At 40.0% G+C, this 22,452-nt stretch overlaps 2 protein-coding genes across 2 annotated transcripts in view; one reads left to right on the top strand and one right to left on the bottom strand.

Annotated features, from left to right (window-relative positions):
- Nucleotides 1–1,968: 1,968 nt before the first annotated feature.
- adck2 (aarF domain containing kinase 2) lies at nt 1,969–7,657 on the top strand. The gene is made up of 8 exons (XM_034685367.1): nt 1,969–3,268; nt 3,368–3,514; nt 4,540–4,668; nt 4,796–4,891; nt 5,062–5,331; nt 5,422–5,550; nt 6,023–6,076; nt 6,561–7,657. The coding sequence occupies exons 1-8, from the start codon at nt 2,399–2,401 to the stop codon at nt 6,699–6,701; spliced, it is 1,836 nt and encodes a 611-aa protein (XP_034541258.1). The 5' UTR covers nt 1,969–2,398; the 3' UTR covers nt 6,702–7,657.
- srpk2 (SRSF protein kinase 2) overlaps nt 7,439–22,452 on the bottom strand; it is a 103,357-nt gene continuing 88,343 nt past the window's right edge. The window contains exons 11-18 of the mRNA XM_034685159.1: nt 21,573–21,637; nt 20,597–21,239; nt 18,423–18,523; nt 17,832–17,939; nt 17,653–17,722; nt 14,857–14,949; nt 14,437–14,529; nt 7,439–10,107 (exon numbers count right to left, since the gene is read on the bottom strand). Of these exons, the coding sequence (XP_034541050.1) occupies nt 9,923–10,107; nt 14,437–14,529; nt 14,857–14,949; nt 17,653–17,722; nt 17,832–17,939; nt 18,423–18,523; nt 20,597–21,239; nt 21,573–21,637 (1,358 nt within the window). The 3' untranslated portion in view covers nt 7,439–9,922. The remainder of the gene's footprint in view (nt 10,108–14,436; nt 14,530–14,856; nt 14,950–17,652; nt 17,723–17,831; nt 17,940–18,422; nt 18,524–20,596; nt 21,240–21,572; nt 21,638–22,452) is intronic.

Here is a 22,452-nt window from a genome sequence, read left to right as displayed (position 1 = left end):
TGGTTTAAGCAGAGGAAATGACAATGAAATCAAACCCAGGGTGTGTTTTGTTTCCTGCCTCCTCCTTTCCTTTACGAACCAGAAACAAATTTTAACAGCCGTACAAATACAGCAATAATAGAGAGGCTCTGAAGTCACCTCTTAGGAAAACAGAAAGCATCCTATCAGGAAATATTTTTAAGTGCCGCTTCCATTAATGCCAAGACTATATTCTGCAAACTCCTCTTTGCCTGTCAACAAGAAAATATAGGTGTTTAATTTCCTGCAGTTTTACAGCCAAATTACACTAAGTACTACGACCCCCCATTCTTTGTGAGCCGCCTAGAGCTACAAAGTTTTAAATGATAAATCAGTTAATAGACAGAAAATCAAGAGTCTCTTTTTCTTCTTGCAGGGCGATACATTATTCAAGACATATTTCAAGAAAAAATGCAAAACATTTCTCCAGTAAGAGATGGTCAAACGGGGCAATAGTTAGCTTTCCTTTATATCATTCAAAGGTTAAATAAATACCCTTGATTTCTGAATCCTAATGACAAATAAAACAAGAACCTTTTAGAATATTAGATTAGGTTTTTAAAGATTGTAATAAACTGTTTAATCTACAGATAATATACCATAAAGAACTGTCAAGAAAGCAACATTGAGAGCACTGGCTGATGCAGGATTGTTACTTGTCAGAGGGAATGTTTCAGTCAGCATGTTTCCAAAGCACATTTAAGTTTAGTTATACCTTTTCTCTCTGTTCACCTGAAAAAGGTTTGACCTTTGTTTAGAAAAAGTTGTTCCATAAGCTGTTAAGGTATACTTTTCTATATTGAGTTATAAGAAAGTTACACAACTAACTAACTAGTAAGGGATACTATTTTCCTGAAATAACATATTAGGTTTTGTTTTGTAGTTGTAAACTTCTGTGGTAATTTAATTAGAATTTCACAGCATAAAATTCAATGCATTTTTCCAAAGCATTAAAACTTTTATGAAATTCTAATTCCATTTAGTTGAGCCACGTGGCTTCTTTTGAAACTTAATGGGACATGGTCATTGTTAGATTAACTAGTTACACCTGTGTCTTTCCCCCCTGTAGTGAAAAAGAAATGACGCATGTAACCCAATAACTTTCTCAGATAAACAAGTATATTATTTATCCTGAACCTGGACACAGTCTGAGAGGAAATGAGACTTGCAGAGTCAGTTCCTAATTTTATTTCACCTTTAAAGTAAAGCTTTTATTTTTTGAATTTATTCTAATTCTTAACGTTTTACCTCTGCTTTTATTGTCTGTTTTTATTGTTTTTGCGAAGCACTTTACTACTTGTATTGAAAGGTGCTATACAAATAAAAGTAGCCTATTATTATTATTAGTAGTAGTAGTAGTAGTAGTAGTAGTAGTATTATCATTATCATTATTATTATCATTATTATTATTATTATTATTATTATTATTATTATTATTATTATTATTATTTTGAATGTGGAAGTTTGTCTCCTTTTCTCCCTAAAATTCCTTTCTCTCTTCTGAAGGAGAAGCAGGACTAGCATGGCGAAAAATGTGTGATATGTCTCCATCTGTAGGGCAGTTGCCTCCTCTGCACTCTTGTTAGATAAAACCTATAATACTGTAGGTTTGTATGGGTAACCTGTATATATATATAAGGCAGTTTTACTTGTAGTAAATACAAGCAGGTGGATGTTAAGCCAGCTTACACAAGGGGCTAACCCACCTGGAGTGCTCCATGTGTTGGTCTCGTGAACTAGAAGAGAACTGGTCGTATTTTACATATTTTTATATCTAAAAAAAAATACTGAAAAACACGAAAATGTATAAAAAATAAAATACACACACGAAGAAACACAACATTATTGTGTTAACTGATAAACAACCGTTAATATTTTTCGGTGTTTATCTGTCATTTGATGAACGCGCGGCCTTTAAGTTTTGTTCACGTGACCAATCGGCGCTACGTCATACCCGGAAGTAAAGCCGCTGTCATTCGGATGTTTGGATGGTTTGTTTTCAATGCCAATGGACGATGTTTGTCACTGTTTAGCAGCTAAATCATGAAATATCTCACCTCTCGTTAATGGAAAAATTAACTTTTACTCTGCTTTCCGGTCACAGACAACGACAGTGACTGACAACGACCGGAGTTAAGTAACGGCATGAATTCATAGCATAGAAGGTTGTTTTTACTGTATCAGTTTGATGTGGAGTCAATCCAGGTTGCCTCTTTTTTCTTTTTAAGTTAGTCTTTTAAAACCTCGTGGATGTACACTTTTCCTAATTTGAGGAAGCAGGCTTCACTGATGTCTTCACAGAAGGGTGTTTCGCAACAGAAGCCAAGCACATGTGGACCAATTCAGCTTCTGGACTGATCTAACAGACAGTTTCTTCAAGATGACAGCTATGGCCTTTGGAGCAAGAGCAGTCCTCCTAAACCTGAGGTACACTATCCAGAGAGCTGGGTGCTTTACAAGGACAAGACTCCTCCAAAACTCCAGGACATGTTTGAATAAAAGAGGGCAGATTTTAACCCAGGTACCTAAAGTTACATTGCTGTTTGTGGGAGCAGTCAATGCATCATGCTGTGCAGCAAGATGCCAAGAAGCAGTTCTTCCATCTCAAACCACAGAAAGAAAGTCTGTAGCAAGAGTCCAAGTGCACAAACTTATATTTTTCCTCCGCCTCAGCCTTCGTGCATTGGTGCTGCTCCTTAAATTTGGTCCCCTGGTTCTCCTTTCGCCTTTGACTCTGGTGTCTGCTCGCTGGTCGTCCCGCTGGATGGGCGCCCTACTCTGGGTGACTGAAGCATCTGGTCCCACTTTCATCAAGCTAGGTCAGTGGGCCAGCACCAGGCGGGACATCTTCCCTCAGGAGTTTTGTGACCGATTCTCCAAACTCCACGTAAAGGTGCCCCCTCACCCCTGGTCCCACACCAAGCAGTGTCTCCGGAGGGCCTTTGGGGAAGGCTGGAGGAGGGTGTTGATGTTTGAGAGCAAAGAGCCTGTGGGTTCAGGATGTGTGGCGCAGGTGTACAGAGGCTGGGCCAAGGCAGACCAGGTGGAGGACCCAGCCTTCCAGTTGCTGGTGGAGCAGATGGAGAAAGAGGACTTGCTAGAAGCTTGGGAGATCCCTGGTCTGCGAGGGGTGGCGAGGTCTCTGAGGAAGCTTTGGAGAAGGGGTAAGGAGGAGGAGGGCTATGAAGAGAGAAGACACTGGGAAATGTGGCATGAGGAGAAGGAGCATCTGATACCTGTGGCTATCAAGGTGTGTGAAGATAAATAAGTGGTCTCACTAATTGGTCTATCATGAATATTTCTAAAACCTGTCAGCAAATGTTAATAAACTGTTTCTGATGTATTACAGGTGGTGCATCCAGGCGTCAGGAGGCAGGTGGAGATTGACCTACTCCTGATGAAAGGAGGCAGTTGGCTCCTTCACTGTCTGCCTGGACTGAAGTGGCTCAGTTTGTGTGAGATAGTGGATGAGTTTGAGAAGCTCATGACCAAACAGGTAGGAATGCTCAACTCTCCCCTGTTTAAGATCCACATATTTTCCTGTAAAAAGGCAGAACGTAAGATATGTTTTTTTCAAATGTAACTTTAGCATATCATTTTACCTCTTCAACTTGATTGGTAACATTCAGACAAGCATAGAAGAACACAATTAAAATGACAAATATAATAAAACAGAAAAGAAAAGGAAAATTAGAATATAGTACAAATTACATTAAAATTTTAATTTAAAGTGGGTTAAAATAAGCTAAGATAGGAAGGTAGTGTCAAATAAGAAAGTCTTAGTCTTTGATTTAAAAGAGGTGAGAGTTGGAGCAGACCTACAGCTTTCAGGGAGTTTGTTCCAGATATGTGGTGCATAACGACTAAACGCTGCTTCACCATGTTTCGTTCTGACTCTCAGGACTGAAAGCAGACCAGTACCTGATGACCTCAGAGGTCGAGGTGGTTCATACAGTAGCAGCTGATCAGCAATGTATTTTGGGCCTAAACCATTCAGTGCTTTATAAACCATCAGCAGGATTTTAGAGTCTATTCTCTGACAGACAGGAAGCCAGTGTAGAGATCTCAGAACTGGAGTAATGCGATCTACTTTTTTGGTCCTTGTTAGGACTCGAGCAGCAGCATTCTGTATGAGCTGCAGTCGTCTGATGGACTTTTTAGGGAGTCCTGTAAAGACCCTGTTACAGTAGTCTAGTCTGCTAAAGATAAATGCATGGACGAGTCTTTCTGTATCCTGCTGAGACAGAAGTCCTTTAATCCTTGATATATTCTTAAGGGGATAGTAAGCTGACTTTGTAATTGTCTTAATGTGGCTGAAATTCAGGTCTGAGTCTAGGATTGCACCAAGGTTTCTGGCTAGGTTTGAAGATTTCATCTGTGCAGATTGGAGCTGAGCAGTAACCTTTAACCTTTCTTCCTTGGCTCCGAAAACAATCATTTCAGTTTTTTCTTTGTTTAACTGAAGACAGTTCTGGCTTGAAGACTCTCCCTTTCAGTGATCTCACTGTACCTTTATTCCAGATTGATCTCCGTTTCGAGGCAAAAAACATCGAGCGTTTCCGGGAGAATTTCCGTGACGTGAATTATGTCAAATTCCCAACTCCATTACGACCATTTGTCACCAGGACCATCTTAGTGGAAACTTTTGAGGTACGTTCAGAGATGAATAGAAACCCAACATTATTTACAGAAAGTCTGTTATTTCTAAGCAATTTAAAAGTTGACTCCTCCTAAATGTGGCTGTTTTATTTCATTATGATGCTCATTTTCTGTTCAGGAGAGTGAACCGATATCCAACTACCTGAGCTCTGAGATTCCTCAGGAGGTGAAGCAGAGGATTGCCAGGATGGGAGTAGACACCATGCTTAAAATGGTGAGATACTTTACCTACTGGATGTCTGCTACATCTATCTTTACATTTGTATGGATGTGTCTCAGTGTGTTTCCCCACTTTAAAGTGGGCTTATGGAAGACCTTATGTTTTTGTTTAGGTGTTAGACTTTATAAATTCTGTTGTGACCTTGTCTCTGTCCTTCTTTAAAGGTTTTTATTGATAACTTTGTCCACGGTGATCTCCATCCTGGGAACATTCTGGTCCAGCATTTGGGACCTCCTCCTGGTTCCAGCGACAGTACAGAGGGGGCCCATGGGAAGACCACCCTCACTGACTTGTGGGACACGGTGGTGGTCAGCGTCAGGCCAGAGCCGTATCCTCTCCAGTTGGTGCTGCTGGATGCTGGCATCGTAGCTAAACTCAGTGACCACGATCTTGCCAACTTCAAGGCGGTCTTCACGGCTGTGGTGCTACGACAGGTGAGGAGGGGAGGGGTACACACCAAATCCACTGAATGAAGTACACTTTTACTTCATCTGAAGGGCTTTGTGATTGTGTTCTTTGCTCAGGGTGAGCGAGTGGCAGAGTTGATCCTGAATCATGCTCGGGCTAATGACTGTCAGGACGTCCCACAGTTTAAGAAGGAGATGGCCGAGCTGGTGGATCACGCCCTCAGTAACACCCTCTCTCTGGGGAAGGTACTAACTTTGATTAATGATGTCAGATTAGCTGTCAGGCATTTAATACGTTATTTGTTCCTTTTGTTACATGATGCACTCAGGTTTGAGATCTGTTTTCTTCTAGTTCTGGCTTAAGCTGCGGATATCTAATACATATAAAGACCTTTTAGTTTTTATTAATATTGCTATTTGTCTTGTTTCACTTTGCTTCCCCTTATACAGGGAATTTATGTGCAGAACACTCTCTCTTCCTCAACACATAATTATCAACCATGGTAATCAGAAAACAATTATGTAATTGATATAGGTTGACAGATCTTCCTGACAGTAAAATAAACCAAAACCTGCTTTAAAATAACAATTCTGCATCACAAGCATCAAACAGCAGGATTTATTTGATTACTTAACAAACTTTGACTGCTCAAATTTACTCAATGTAATAATTTAGAAAATTACTAATGATGTGATTTGCTGTTTTTTGTGTTTATAGATCCAAGTGGGTGACTTGCTCTCCAGAGTTTTTGGTCTGCTCATCAAACACAAGGTAGGAAAGCAATAATCTTGTTATGGCTCCGAATACATTTTAGTATACCTGACTAATTATTTTTTATTTGTATTTTAAGGGACATTAGGATTGTCTATAATGCTTTCCATTATGTATTTGAATATGCTAAATCGAACTCGTTCTTGTGTAAGCAACTTACAAATTGCTATTAGGTAAATGTCCTGTAAGACCTTCAGGCTGAACTGACTTCACCAAGAAATACTGAAAGTTCATGAACTAAATGTGATTCTTCTGACTGATAAAAAGAACATGTTAGAGCAGTTGTGATATGAAAGCATGTACTCTGGTTTACAGGGGTATAAGCTTAATCAAAGCTTCCAAATCAGCAGGAATAATTATGATCTAGTAACCTTCCAAACCCTGGATTTGAAGTTTGACTCACTAACAGACTGATCATAGTTAAAAGAAGCTCTGTGCTACCATGACTTACCAATGTTTTTTTTTTTGTTGTTTGTTATTATAGGTGAAGCTGGAGAGTAATTTTGCATCCATTGTTTTTGCCATCATGGTGCTGGAGGGTCTGGGCAGGTCACTCGATCCGAACTTGGACATCCTGGATTTGGCCAAACCACTGCTGCTAAAGAACTGTGCCTCACTGCTCTGACACACACACACACACACAGACAGCTTAAATACAGCAGATCACACAGACATGCATCTTTAACTGTAAGATTACATACACAGATAAGACATTCATTTGGTTACTCCTCTCAGCAGCGTTTGTGCAATATATCCAAAAATATGTCTTGTATGCAGCAGCTCCACTTATAAACTCACAGGAGTGATGTAAGGTACGACAGGAAGCTTCAGGTCTCCTGGAGTCCATTCTTCAACAGGTCAAAGCTATTCTGCAGACTTACACAGCATCAGGCAGTTGATATTTAGTGTTGTGGCTAATAGGTGTGAAGTAGATCCATAGATACATTACACCTCCTAAGGCCATGATTATAAGATATCTAGATGTTTACAGTGATAGATTGAGCTTTGGGTATAAAACTCTGCCACATCACTTAATTTTAGCAACATAGACGCCACACATACCTCTTGAGTTTTACATTTGTGCTGATTCCACTTTTACCACCAGTATCTTGACTTCTATTTCCTGTCTGGTTGTAGCACAAACATTTCACCCACCAAAATCAACTTCGAGTAAACATGCTGTACGAGAGGCACCACTTGTTTATTGAGTGCTAATGGAGTCAGACACGTTGGCAGACACACACACGACATCAGAGAGCATTTGTAGTGATTTAAGATCTAAAAGAAAAAAACTGCCAAAATCCCAAGTGGATACTCAAAAAGCATATTTACTTTTTAATGACTAATATTGATCTCAGGATGTGTTTTATCACTCTGTTTTTTTATTGCATCTAAGTCTAATGGACCACATTTGCTTTAGTGTGTGAATCACAATGTACTGTAACAAAAGTTCTCTCACACTACATCATCGATGAAGCCTTTGGATAATCTCACTCACATCGGACCTCCTCTTTTAACCTCTCATTACCTGAGTTAGAACACTTTTATGTTTTGAACATTTCAATAAAGAAATCAATCTTACTGATGATGTCCAAAGTTGCTGACTGTCCTTGTCGGGTTCACTGTTGAAACTTCACAACAGAAAATTCACTACATCAAGGGAAGAGGATCCATTAATTTACAATTTTATTAAATCTGTCAATGAAAAACACAGACAAGAGACGCAATTCTGTCAATGTCATCAGGAAGAACAGTCAGCATGGCTGAAAGAGTGAGATCAGGAGGTTTTGGTGCAAAAAAAAACTCATCACATACCCTTTATTGCAAAACTGTTGATTACTTTTTAATCACCATCTAGGGCCCAGACAGAGCAGCACTATTCAAGTAAGGAGGGAGGGGAGAGGTGACAACTGTGTAAAAAATCTCTCAATAATAATAATAATAATTAATAATAATAATGACAAAAGAAATAAAAACATCTCTATTAGACAAACACAATCACCTCAGTATAAGACGAGATTCTGTCACGGTCACAACAACCAGAGAGAAGTTGTTTTCTTTGTTCCTCTTTTTTTTTTTTAATGAATTAAATAGTTTTTAAAAATATCTCACCATTTACTTATATTCATCTTTTTTCATTTATTGCGAAAAATAGGCAACTGGACTAATTGTGATGATGCGCGTTTTTGTGTGTGTCTGTGTTTGTGTGTCTGTGTGAGACAGAAATAGAGATTAAGTGGAGAGATCTAGTGGAACGTCTTGGAGCGTTGGCACAGAGAGCAGCAGCAGTGTGTGGCAATGCAGTACTCTCATTGGCCACCAGGTGGCACAGTTCAGTCTGAACATTCCTCCAAGGCCAGAGCTATGACAGCTGTATCAGAGGAAGTCAAGTTATGCCAACAGCAGCCTCAGATTTTTTTTTTGGAATGATGCTTGTTGTGTTGAAACTTTGTCCACGGTCACTTATCTGCATTGCAAGATCTCAGTTCTATGTACAAAGATTTCAAATCCCTGAAGGACATCTACAAAGACAAGTGCAACCTCCGTGTGACCATCCCCTTTTCTGGAGAAGCTCAGGGATCAAAGGGTTCCTCTAGAGGGGGGAAACAAAGGGGAATAGTACCAACTAGATCAGGTAAACGTGACACAGCAGGACTCAACAGAATTGCTCTTGGGAATAGAAGTCAGGAATGATGGACCAAGATTTAGGAATGTCAAAAGCTGAAGAAGTAGAAGAAGAAGGGGTTGAAACGTCCTCACACGGGGCACCAAAATATCCTAACATAATTCTTTCTAACACAAGGTCCAAGAGAGGTGATGAAACAGGAAAGAAACCAGCGAAATGTACGAATAAAATAACGCATCCATTGTCCATTTGTTATATCCGCTCATGCTGATCCATCAGTCCCTCCATGCATTTTAAAAATAGTCTTTAGAGACCCAGCAGTCCTCCTCCATGTTTAATTGATTGTATTCTTGTTTTTTTGCTCATCCTGCACTGTCTCTGTCAGAGTAGCAACTGTCAGCGTGGTGCCCCCTGGAGGACTGGCTGACCTCCAGTTCTCTGTGTTGGCCCCCTGGCAGGAGCATGCGGCTCGTTTGGGAAGGGTTCGGGATGGGGGACCCAAACGGGAAGGAAAGGGGGTTGGTTTTGTGGGAGAAATAAGGGTGTAAACTTTTTAGTCCCATGTGGGTGCTTCTTCCGTAGCAGAGTGAGGGAGAGAAGAAACGGTACCTGGGCTGGAAAGAAAGAAGAAGATTCTCTGTAGGCTTGAGCACAGGCAACATGTGCTCATTGTCATCCACAAAAACAAACACTCTTGTCTGTCTATAAGGCCCTGGCTATGTAAAGGTCATGGCAGATGGAGCTCGTAGCTTGTCACTGACTCTTCTTTCCCCTCACTGAAAAGATCAACAGCTGTTGGTGGCCCGTAACTGGATCCAAACAGGTTCAAACTGTGAATTAAGGAGGGGAGAGATATGATTGAAGGGGTTGGCTGACATCTTGATGACAGGAAAGAAGAAGAAGAAAGCCCATCTCTTCCAGCATCCATCTTCAAATTTACGGATTCTTACTGGAGATGTTCTGGAAGACACAACCACTATGTCATGTTATCTCCATACGCTTGTCTTTACATTCCTTTAGGGGAAGATGAGGGGCTTCTGCTGAATGTGAGTCTACTCGGATAAGCATGTAATGGATGTGTGGGACAGGGTAGAGAGAATGAGTTTGTCTCTACCCTCTCCATGCTGTTGGTCCTATAGGGCTACCACCAGGGGGTGAAGTTGGGGCTAACTGTTGGTAGGACAAGGGAGAGGAGGAGGGCTTCTGATCAGAGTTTGTGGCTACGAGTTGATCCAGGGGTGGTTGAGGCATTCGCTGGCAGAGGCCCTCTTTTCAGGCACCATCTCCAGCATGGGCAGGAGGAAGTGGGTGAAGTGGCCGGCATCTTCGTGCGCCCAGCCATACTTCTCCACCAGCACGTCAAACAAGGACCAGGGCTTCAGCTTGGTGATGTGCCGCAGCTCACCTGCAGGGGGCGATAAGGAGAGGAGTCAAGAATACAACATGAGGATGGAGGGAGAGGAGTTTTTTAAAGAGTTGGTTCACCCAAATAATATTTGAATTCAAACGACCAGTGTTAATGTTCAGTTTTTTAAGCTTTTTTTTTTTAACAAATTCTGAGAAATGACCAAAAATGTTATTATGGGTACTACTCCCGAATACTGTACTGTCCTATAGCCTGATTGGTGCTATGGAGCTCCATCATCAATAGAAAAAGTATTACAAACAACAAAATAAATTCCAAAAGGCACAGTTTAAAAGATTTACCGCATCAGTAGGAACAAATAGGCTGTAAGCTGAGTGCATGGAAATAATAAAGTACTCAGAGAGATTCAGGAGACTCAGATTTTGGTGTCTGGTTTTGGTCAAGTCTTTTGAGTTTGTTAAAAATTAAAACAAAGAAAAATACAGGAAGAGCAGCTTATCATTTTACTCTAATAATATCCCACCATGCAGATTTTTAGCTCCACTTTTGCTTATTAAGACATTCAAGGTTTTGCCTTCACCCCAGAAAATAATTAACTTTATGCTGCAGAAAGCAGCGAAACAGCAACATCTTTTTTGAGCAATAGCATCATCCCTGTTACTCAGAACACCACACAGTCAGCAGTGTTCACACACAGAGACTAATTCTCTTTTCTTTTAGACTGTAGTGTCTGAAAAAGAAACAAAGTGTTCATAATGAAGAGCGCAGATGGTCCAGAGTAGAGGTGGGAGACGCCACCAATTTTCATTTCCACTTTGACTGAATATCAAATCATATCAGGGCCAGGATTACAGATGGACATTGTTATGTAAGGTAGAGCTTGTGCCATTGTTAATGAAAGGTATGCAGCACACAAGCTACATCTTCATCACCACCAAGTGCTGAATGTGAGATATTTTTAATTTTCCCTGTACTTTACTTAAAGCTCCTTTGAGGAGTTTTAGCTGGTAATCAAACAGACTGAAAGTGCCTCTAAATGACCTACAGCAGCAAACTAGACATAATCAACAAGGCTGGTTATTTCAATATAGTCATTTTTACTGTCTGAAACTTCTGCCACATGGTAAGGGTCACACAAAATGATTTGCTGCATTCTGCTCTGATAGCCTCTGTTTTTACATTTCACACTACAAAGAGTTCCAGTGAGTGATGAAATCAGCTGTCGAACAACAGAATGAGATTTTTCTCTATAGAAAACTGTTAATATATGTACAAAACATGATCTTCAAAAATGAAAGACACTGCTTTTCCCAGTTCCAGTTCCTCACAGGAGCTTTAAATCTCCTTTAGGGCCTGTGTCCACTTCAGCTGATTTTTGCACTGAACCGATTTCTATCAATTAATTTTTACATTTTATTTGTAAAGTTTCCTTAAATGAAAGAAAATATGAAGAATAGCACTTTATAGTGGACCTTACAGTCACTACTAAGGGAATCAGAAGTTTCATGGGACAGCTTCCATAAACAAGCAACAGTAAGTGCCGGTATGAAGCTGCTGTTAGTGGACACAGGCCCTTAATCACAAGATCATAAAAACACCAAAGCAGTGGGAGTAACATGATCAAACAAGAGTCAAAGGTTGTCAAATGGATGGATATACGTTCTTAAGATATGCTTATTTTACTTTCTTTAATTTTAATTGCTAATTACTTTTTAATAATTGCTATTTTATTTCCTCTTGTTTACTTTATACTGTTTTGTACTATCTACTTTGCTGCTGTAACATTTAAAATGTCCCCGTTGTGGTACAATTAATGGAATATCTTATCTTATTGAAAGCAAGATATTGTATTATCAGCCTCATCAAGAGTAGGAGGGAGATTTAAAAAAAAAAAAAAAGATGATGCTATTGACTTACTTTTTTCCAAAATTGTCTGCATGGCTTGGTTCTTCTTGAGTTAAGAATGTTTTTTATTTGGGTGAAGTGACCCTTTAATCAGGTGTTTTAACAGGCTATGATTTTACAGGCTCCAGTCAAACACTACCACAGCGGATTCCACTAATTAGCTCCAGACCAAACTTGAGCTTATTAGCGCCATGCTGCTTCAGTGTGAGTGAACACCTGTAGTCTTGACTGAAACCCACAAGAACATGCAGCAGGATGAAAGAGACAGAAAGTGGTGATTTGATAGAAATTGATGAAGAGAGGAAGGTGTTCATTATTTAGGAGAGGAAGAAAATGATTGGCTGGGGGCACAAGACTGACAGGAAGGAGAGGAATATGACAGAATGATTGATGATAGTTCAGCTCCAGCCATGGTTGCCATGCTAACCTCTCCTCCCACTACGCTGATTGGAAGATACAAGAAGGGGAGAGGAAACAATATTTGAAGACTTCACAGCATTTAAGCTGGAAACAAATGCTTTCTATTTACTATCTTTGGGACTTCAAATAAGTCTTTAAGTCTCTAATTAGTGTATCCACTTTTCTCCGAAGTTTCAGTGAAATCAGATCAGCGTGCGTCAAGGAAACGAGGTAACGAGGCCGCTAGATTGCAACACACGGCCGAAGGCAGCACAGCAGACAGGAGGAGCCCGGAGAGACAGAGCGAGAAAGTCAGAGCAGATTAACACAGCGCCAAGAGATAAAAGGGAGAACATTGAGACATCAAGTGCAGGCTCAGACTTCAGATAGAGACAACATCAAAGGAAGAATATTCAGGTCTCATGACACATTATGAAGAATATATGAGCAGAAAGGGAGGCAGATCAGGAGGAAGAAAAAAGAGAATAAATGTGAGAGTGCAAGGGTTATCAGCTGTACCAATCACAGATCCATACACTTACCAGGCTCAGAGAAGAGCAGAGACAGTGAGGTGCATGACACACTTAAGACCTTAGACTCAGTGAGGTGGAGACTTGCTGATCTAGTACGCTCAGATTAGAACTATGACCAAACTTTTCCTTGCTTTTTAATGTTTAGTAAAAAAGACCACAACTGGTTAGAGCTATTATACGTTTCAATTGGCTGTTTTTCCAAACATTCAATTGCTAAGATAAGAATTTTAAAAAGCAAAAACACCTGCTCATCTTTTCACTGCTGACTTCAAACTGGTTTTCCTAAGTCTATGTTAAAATGATGCATTCAGTACATGATACAACTATTGTAAACAAGTTTGATGTTCTGCTGCCCTCCAATGTCAGATCCTTGAATCTATCAAATTAAGTATTTGAATGTTTCTATACGAGTATGGATGGGTAATAAAACAGTTGTGACAATACACTGATATCGGTCGGTATAACCTGAATTATCTACAATTTGAAATCATTGATACAAAGTAAAAATTTCAATACCTATCATCATCTCCTTTATAGTGACTGTCCACATAATACCTTTATATATTTTCCTTCATATTTAAGTCAGTGTAAGAATGTAAATACTGGATAGTGTTAATTCATAAAGTCTTTAAGTTTTGTATTTTTGAGTTTGTAGAATTGTAACTATAATTTAGGCCTATGATCATTTCTCATATTGATCACAGGTCACTGAAAGCAAACTTCTAATAACTCAATATTTATTTATTTATTTATTTACTATCTCAGTTAGTTTGAGTTAGCGCCTTAATGTATAGTAAAACAATGTTTTCCTATTCTAAATGTAATCATTGTACCTTAAACAGTGAGCATGTTTCTGTGATTAATTTACACAAGGCCAGTTTGTCAAAAGAAAGTTTTCTCCAATACAAACTCTGACTTTTATTCACAATACTTACTTATTTCATTCTAAACTAATTGACTTAATGTTCTAATAGTTCTATCTTTTAACATTCCATCATTCCTGTGTTTTACCTTTTTATAAAGTAAGTATTATCATAGTTAAAACTTACTTCGCTCTGAGAATAAACTGACATAACTTGACCTTAAACCTTTGTGTAATTAAATCATATCAGCATATAACACACCATTAAAAACAATTAATTATATTTCATGGATTTTACAAGCCAAAGGCCCTGTAATATTTTATAATTTTCCACCTTTAATTTCTCCCTGATGTGCTTCTGGTCTCTAATGTATACATATTTTCTCTCTCAGATTGTATTTAATTCTAATAATCCTTGAAAACTGCAGAGGAAATTATCCTAATTGTATCTATTTTGTCTCACTACTCTGAATCACTGCTATCCAATTAAAAAATATTGAGTATATTAAATAAAAAAACAGGATTGCCCAACCCTACAACTAGTACATATTTTGGTTGACAGCTAGCCTGAATTCTCTGAAGGGACTAACTCTAGAATTTAACAACTCCTGCTACTCTACAGTAAGACTACCCTCCACCTAACTAACCTCTACTGACGGTGTTGTTTACCTTTCTTGGAGAAAAACTCTCGGCTGTACTTCCCGGCAGCGAACACTTTGCGTGGGACCTTCCCAAGGAGCTCCATGATCAGAGCGATGTGGTCTGCCCACCACCACATACATCACAGAGGGGACAGGTACGGTTCAGCATTACAGCATGCACACACACGTCAACACCTTTGGCTGTTCGGGACTGACACACACTGCTGATCCAGTGAACGGCATGGACACACTCGCAGACTGACACCCCATGACAATCCTTAAGTTGTGCTTTTTTTACTTCAGTTTTTTGTCACTTTTGCAGCTTACAAATCTAATAATAATGCCAATTTTAACCCAATATGTTGTCCTAACTCTCGAATAGTGTCCATTTATGCCCACTTTAGACATCAGTGTGTCTCAGTCCCTCCAGCACTCTGTCCAGCGCTACCTCTTCTGTTGAAGAACTCCCGGGAATATTTTCCAGAGAGCGCAAAGTGCCTCGGAATACAGCCCAGCAGCTCTATGATGTGGGCTATGTGGTCTATGGAGGAGAGAGGGAGGGAGGAGAAGGGGAAGGAAACAGGAAGACCAAAAAAAAAAAGGGAGAGGAAAAGAAAGTGCAAAAGAGAGAAATGGTCCAGACAAGGACGAGGGGGGAGATATAAGAGGTTGGGTTGTGGGAAAGACAAAAGAAACAGAAAGTGATGGGTAGGAGAGACCGCAGAGGGGCAACGGGAGGAAGAAAGAGAGAGGGAAGGAAAAAAGAGACAGTCACAGAGAGTAAAGGAGAAAAACCTGTTAGTGAGCTGTGCCTCCACAGCAGGGGTGATGAAATGAAAATGATCAGCGTTAGAGTAAAAGTGACGTGCAATCAGACACAGAAATCAGTGAACCAGATCCTGGAACTTTCTTTTCAATTAGGCCTCAGTGTCAGGAGTTCAAAGGTCGCTCCGAGTTTATTAACCTGATGTAATGACATATCTGACAGGGGCTTTTTGCTGGTGCAACACATGCAAAGTGAGGTTAACTGTGTGTCACACATGCAGTAAAAAAATAACATCAAAGATCAGAGGAGACAGAGGAATCAAGAGCTGAGGTGAGGATGAGGGGGCCTCGTTTGAAGCTGGAGTCATGGTGTGAGGAGAATGTGTTGGGTTAATGACTGGATGTGTCATGCAATTAAGAGGCTGCTTTAATTTATTGACTAATTAGACCTTAACATAGATACACAAATAACCCACAGGACTAATGTTGCTCCAAAGTTATGGTTTCATGCAGCATTTTGTTGAAAAGTGTGTTGACAATCAAACATTAAGTCCAGGAACGCGAGCTCTCTGTGTATCTATGATGTTCAAACGTTACAAGTGAAGGTGAAGATGAGTGGAGGCAGAGCAGCAGAGTCAAAGGACAGGATTTACAGTTGACAGTGGATAGGGGGATTTTGGGTAGAGGGATGGCTATAGTTTGAACTAAACCCACTTTAGGACATAGTGATAAGTGATACTGTTCTGATACAGTTTTTGTCCATTGTTCAGATGCAGGTTTGGAGCAAATAGTCAAAACTAAAAGAGATGTGCTCTCATGTATTTTTTTTACATTCTTCAATCAATGAAAGCAGATAGTTGTGCCTGGAAATAAAAGTCACAGTACATCCAATGTAAGCTCAAACCTGTAATCACATTGTGGTGATAAACAAACTTGAATTAAAATCCACAAAATATCCCATTATCAATATTACAATTCTAAATGATAGGTTAAGTGTGTGTGTTTTTACACATGATGCATATACATTGTATGTGGTTTTGTAAAAGATGTCTGGCTTACAAACTTATAGTCATGAAATTATTTGTTTTTTCATTTATTTATAATTTACTGTGGCCCTGTGATTAATAATGGTTATATATGTTTATATATACAATTGTGCTCATACGTTTACATACCCTGGCAGAATTTATGATTTCTTTGGTAGTTTCTGTTGTAAGTATAAAATAAAAAGAGTTAACACAGTTGTTTGACAATAAATGGCTTTACCCTACCACTAACCATGAGTGAAAAAGAAGTTTTTCTCTTATCATTCATATTCACTGAAAAATGGCAAAAAAAACCCAAAACAAATTCTGCCAGGGTATGTAAACTTATGAGCACAACTGTATATATATATATATATATATATAATTTATATGACTATAATAACAAATGGGATTTTAACCATACTAATATGTGTCCTAACTGCAATAAACTACCTGTTCCTTAACAAAATTTAAGTCTACAGATCCTAGTCTTTGGATTATTTTAGGAAAATTATCAAACATAACTTTTTTTCATCTACTGTAAATAGGACACCCCTCTGGTGACAATTGAGACATTAATATGAGGCAACTAAATAATCACATGGCCACACACTGATAGTGTATGTAAATGAGACCATCTATCGAAATGTGTGATCAATAGCTCTGGTGATATGTAAGAAATAATGCTTCATATAGCTTTTAACTGTGTGTGAGTGTTTGGGTGTATGTCAGCGTTAGTAAACAGCTGTAGTTGAATCACTACAGGATGTGTTATCAACAAGTTACAGACTTCTGTAGTAATCAGACAAAAACTATCCTGTGTAAGTGTTCTAAATCTACATATCCCATATATAGGGGTAATCTACATCTATGTTTACATATTTGGAAAGCAACCAAAGGAACAATGAACAGTCTCTGAATGGAGATGATTGACCATAACTAATTCATGGACACGATTGAATCATCTTGTGGTCACTGATTATTTTATTCTTAAATGTCACAGAGGGGCTTCGTAGATAAAAGACAATCATGTCATGAACTTTTCTGATTCCTGGTGTTCATGAGTTTGTGGTAGGCTAAATGTGTTTCAGGGTTGATAAACTTCAGTGAATGCAATTTTGTTGTTGTAGCAATGCATCTGAACAATGGAGAAACTCTGTGGAACACGTCGAGGGTAAATATTGCACCAACACCAGACTTTAGGTAACAAACTATCAAATTGAACAGTTCATAAAAACTTAAGACACTTTGTTCTGTATTTAGAATTTACATTTAACAGTTTCCTTTACTACTGGTTCTTCATTTTCATCATACACAGTACATCAAGCCTGCAGTCCTCAGACACAACATTCAGCTGTGAGTCCCTGATGGAATACTCAAAAGTGACAAATTCTCTGTGCTCCTATTTTTGGCAATGATATGTCTGTGTGCGTCACAGAGATTTAAACACTCACCCTCATCACGGGAATAGTCTTCTCCAGAATGAGGTTCAAACAAGTAATCGCCAGTCGCCAGCTCAAAGGCCTGCAAGAGATCAAACACAGTTCTGTACTAGAGTCCATACTGAGGGTGTTACTTTAAAGGAAGAGCTCTATACATGAATGTAGTGCATATGTGCATGTGTTCTCTTCACCATGCAGGCAGTACTCCAGATGTCTGCAGGGGTGCTGTAACCAGCTCCTATCAGGACTTCAATGGAACGGTACTGTCTCGTCTGGATGTCTTCTGTAAAGTGCTTGTGCTGTACAGAGAGGAGAGGAGAGGAGAGGAGAGGAGAGGAGAGGAGAGGAGAGGAGAGGAGAGGAGGAAAAAAAGGCTTCAGATACATTACTGTGTTTCTTATTGTAGTGTCCCTACTGGCCACCGGGGATGCAGCACTGAGTAGTGTGACCCATATATTTCAAATGGTTGATATGAATTTTAAATCTTAAATTTTCAGTAGTTTGTTTAAATCATATCATCCCTCTGGTTAACAGCATTGAATAAGTTGCAGTAGTTGCACATTCATCCACAAATTTCCAAGTGGAATAGAAATTAAAAAACAAAACAAATTAGTGCTCATGCACTGGAGTCACAGTTCACCTGAATTTTATAATTTATTGTTTTCAAACAACCACAAGTCTTATAAATAAATAAAACATTTGAACTTAGTGTTAAAGATTTCAACACTGTGTATTTAAAAATATGCTTTAAATCAACTGATATGTATAAATCTGTGTCTTACCACCCAACAGGCATTTCCAAGGTCAGCGATTTTGACTCGAATTGACTCAGCGTTTCTTGGGTCTAGTGGGTTGATGAGGAGATCTGCAGCTCTGGCCCTGACTGGAGTGGGGAAAAAACAAAATTAACACCCTCTAATGTACGAATCGATCAGGGAGGCTCTGAAAGGAATCTTAATAAGAAGAACTTTGTACTAACTTAGCCCCGATGACGTTTCAGAGTGTTGCAAACTGAGTAACAGACTTGTGTGATGTGTCTATAAAATCCCACGCGAAGCATCGGATATGTGACCCCTAAAGTGACCCTCGAGCTAGTAAGCAGGAGTCCAAGTACTTGTCAATAATAATAGTGCGGGTGGATGAGTAATGGTGGTGGTGGTGAGTGATTAACAAATCCCAGAGGAGTTTTCTGGAAAGTAAAAAGTAATGAGCAACTGGATTATCCTCCCAGGCAGCAATAATGTATGAGATAGAAAATCTAAACAGTGATGTTAATTTATGTTCTGCTGATGAGCTTCCTCACCCACGATCTAAATGAAGTGTGATTATTTTTGTGCTTTTTGCCTTGTCTTAATCTACATAGGTAAAATCTCATTCATATGTGGATTAAATGTTAATATTTATTAGAGACCTTGGTGAGAATGAAGCATGGCATTGTTAAATAATTTGTTGATGCGATGTAAAAGGATGCTTATTATTTGGTTAATACACATTAATTTAAACTATAAAAATCTATTTTTATCATGTATTTTGTCAGTTTTTTCTTTACATTATGAATGATGGATAAGAAAATGTTTGTTAAAAACACCTCTGTTTATTTTGTTGATTTTAATAAAGCTACAACTACACCAGAGTTGCTGTAGTAATAGAAAATGCTGAGTCACTCCTAAGTAAGTCAGTTAATTTGATAGAGATTTAGCTGGAAGGCACCGCTCAGACTCAGGCTCATTACAGAAACAGTACTATTTATTTTGCCTTGAGTTTTCTACATAGTTGGAGAGAGTGGACTTTGGTAAACAGGTTGTAAAATGTGTGTTTGTTGCATTAAATAAATTAAATAGCACAAGTTGAAAAGTCTCTTTTTGCATGCTTCCTACATTTCTGGTCTCTGTTAACACTGGAGTCAAAGCGTAGTTGGATGCCACTTCTGTCATTTTCAGGCTCATAGCCAAAAATCTGTCCATCACTTTAGATTGATATATAACGATCTAAATGTGTTTATCTCTGTATTTCTTTTCTCTCTTCTTCCCTCTGTGAGTGTGATATGAAGGGGGTGAGAGCTAGAATGGAAGTGGGTGGTTCCAGGACACCAGGGCTAAACATTGGGCCACCTCGAACTGTTACCTAACTTCTGTCTTAAGTTTTGGGGTCCATTAGGGACCATGTAGGAGGGCAGGTAGTATCGGTTTTGTCACTACCCGAAGTTTGCATTAACAAAGCCTGAGTCTGTTGAACGTTGTGTTGTAATTTGAAGAGGATCTGATTGAGGATATGATGGGTGGTGTGTGTGAGAGCTAGCATGGAAGTGGGTGGTTCTGGGACGCCAGGGTTAAATGTTGGGCCACCCCGAGCTGTTACCTAACTTTATGAAACACATGTGAAGCGAAATGCCCAGTTAATAGCCCAAGTGTTGGCCCGTCTCTCATTGCACATCTGTCTTTAAGTTTTGGGGTCCATCAGGGGCCATGTGGGAGGGCAGGTAGTATTGGTGTTGTCACTACCTGAAGCTTGCATTAACAAAGCCTGGCTCCAGTGATGAGATGTGCCCACTTGCTTCCCATCTATCTTCATGCTTTGGTGTTGGGGACATTTGGTGGCCATATGGTAGGTTATGTCACTTATTGGTAGGCTTAATTGTTGGGGTGTAGTGTAATGGGATGCACTTAATCTTAGATTAGAGCACTAGTACCTTCTGAACATTCTGCCCATTCATTTAAATGGAGAAAAATTTCAGAATGCTTAAAAAGATGAGAAAATCTGAATATTACAATTTATAAACACTCAAAATAACTAAGAGAATGTCCTTATCCCAGTATTTAAAATGACAATCATAGAACAAATTCATTCATCAGGTATCACCCTCTGTAGAGTGAACTGTTCGGTGTTATCCAATAGATTTCAAATAATGAGAAACATTATTGTGTTAATCAGTGGAGATACAGTAACCAAATTTTACCTTTGGGTGTGTCCCCTGTGCTTGAGGACGACACAGTGCGACTGCGGTCAGCAGGGCTGTTGGGTGACGGTCCTTCTCCAATGTCTGCCGTTCCAACAGGAATGGGGTTTCCCGGCAGGGGATCCAGGGGCAGGTCGGGAAAATTGGGCACTTTGACCCTGTGGTGATCGGAGCCATTGGTCAGCCCTTGCTCGCTCACCTCTCCGTTATACAACTCGTAACCAGAACTGAGGGAGTTTTCCCTGTCCGTGTAGCTGAGCTCTGACTCCACCAGGGGGCAGAGGAGAGGCTCGGGGGTGGGGGATGGAGGCAGGGGAGTCCCAGGGTTTGGTTTCAGTCCCTCAGATCCCAACAAAACGTGACCGTTGGTTTTGGCCGACTTGTTTTTGTTGTTGTCCGGTACGATGGGGGAGGTGCTCTCTGTGAGGAGGTCCGCGGTCGTATCGTCATCCTCATCATCCTCGTCATCATCCTCCTCCTCTTCCTCCTCTTCATCCTCCTCCTCCTCTTCCACCTCCTTTTCCTTAGACACCTCTTTTTCTGCCTCTGCCTCCTCCTCTATTTTGATCTCACTCTTTGGCTCCTCTTTCTCCTTCTCCTCTTTCTCAGTCTCTTTCCCCTCTGGCTTCACCTCCTCCTCCTCCTCCTCATCGTCATCTTCTTCTTCTTCTTCTTCTTCTTCTTCATCCTCCTCCTCCTCCTCCTGCTCTATCTTCTCCACCTCCTCTTTCTCATTCCCATCCTCTGCCACTTTTGATTCCTCCTCCACTCCCTCTCCCTCACCCTCTTCATCCTGCCCTTCTACCGGCGTTGAATCTCCGTTACCTTCCTCTGTGACGGGGGGAATAGGGGGTTGTTGTTCAGCGATAGGCGTCAGCTCTTCCTCCTCATCTTCCTCCTCCTCCTCTTCCTCCTCCTCCTCCTCCTCATCCTCTTCCTCCTCCTCCTCCTCCTCCTCCTCCTCCTCCTCCTCCACCTCCGCCTCGGGGTCATCTCCAGTAATGTGAGGTGCCTCGCTCTGCTCCTGAGGAGGCGCCGCACCTAATATGAGAAACAAAGTGAAACAGTTAAGAGAGGATGTAGGTGGGAAGGAGATACAAGCGCATTCAAGGACAGTGTAGGCAGTGTAGAGAATCACATCAAAAGTGAATAAAGATCGCAGAGAAGGAAGCGTAAGAATGAAAAGGAGCATGAAAAAGACAGAAGGTGGAGAGACGGGGTGGAGGAGGGAGGGAGACGGAGAAAGACAGTTTTCTTTTTTTTTTTTTTTTGTGAATCAGCCGAGCCTCCCATACACAGTGGGATTGGCGTGGGAAGCTGGTTGGAGCCAATCCATGCTCCTATTCATTCACAGGCAGACTGCACAAACCTGCATACACATTTTCACACACTCACTCATGCTGCAGGTTTGTTTTAGGCTGTTACAGCTTAGGAAAAATCTCCCTCTAGTAGTCAATGTCCTAAAAAAAATTACAAGATAACCTCAATATGTTGCTCACACTTCACCATTTATCTAACTTAAAGACATTAAGAATTTTGTCTTTAGAAGTGGTGAATGGATAAGAATGATTATTATAGAACACAAAAAGTCAAGGATAGGAGATAGGACTCAAACAATAGGCCTTTAAGAGCTGACGCAGAACGGTTTGTTCAAGAGAAACTTGTTTTATAACCAAACTGAATTTCAAGATCGTCTCATTTCAAATAAGACAAAACGGTGATTGAGTTCAGTTCAGCAGTGCTGCACGAATCAGAGCTGCAGGGGATGATTCAGAGGTCTATACTGGTCTGCGATTTACAGCAGCACAGCAGCAGACAAACAGGTGTGATAGAAGACATTAAAGAGGAATGCACTT

This window comes from Notolabrus celidotus, chromosome 6, assembly GCF_009762535.1.
Source record: "Notolabrus celidotus isolate fNotCel1 chromosome 6, fNotCel1.pri, whole genome shotgun sequence".
Taxonomy (NCBI): Eukaryota; Metazoa; Chordata; class Actinopteri; order Labriformes; family Labridae; genus Notolabrus; species Notolabrus celidotus.
This window is presented reverse-complemented; position numbering and strand designations above follow the sequence as displayed.

Excerpts from the sequence above, each read along its gene's own strand:
- adck2 (XM_034685367.1), top strand. The coding sequence starts at position 2,399 with ATGACAGCTATGGCCTTTGGAGCAAGAGCAGTCCTCCTAAACCTGAGG. Across the intron at positions 4,669-4,795 it reads TCTTAGTGGAAACTTTTGAG|GAGAGTGAACCGATATCCAA; the intron begins GTACGTTCAGAG and ends TTTTCTGTTCAG. Across the intron at positions 5,551-6,022 it reads ACACCCTCTCTCTGGGGAAG|ATCCAAGTGGGTGACTTGCT; the intron begins GTACTAACTTTG and ends TTGTGTTTATAG.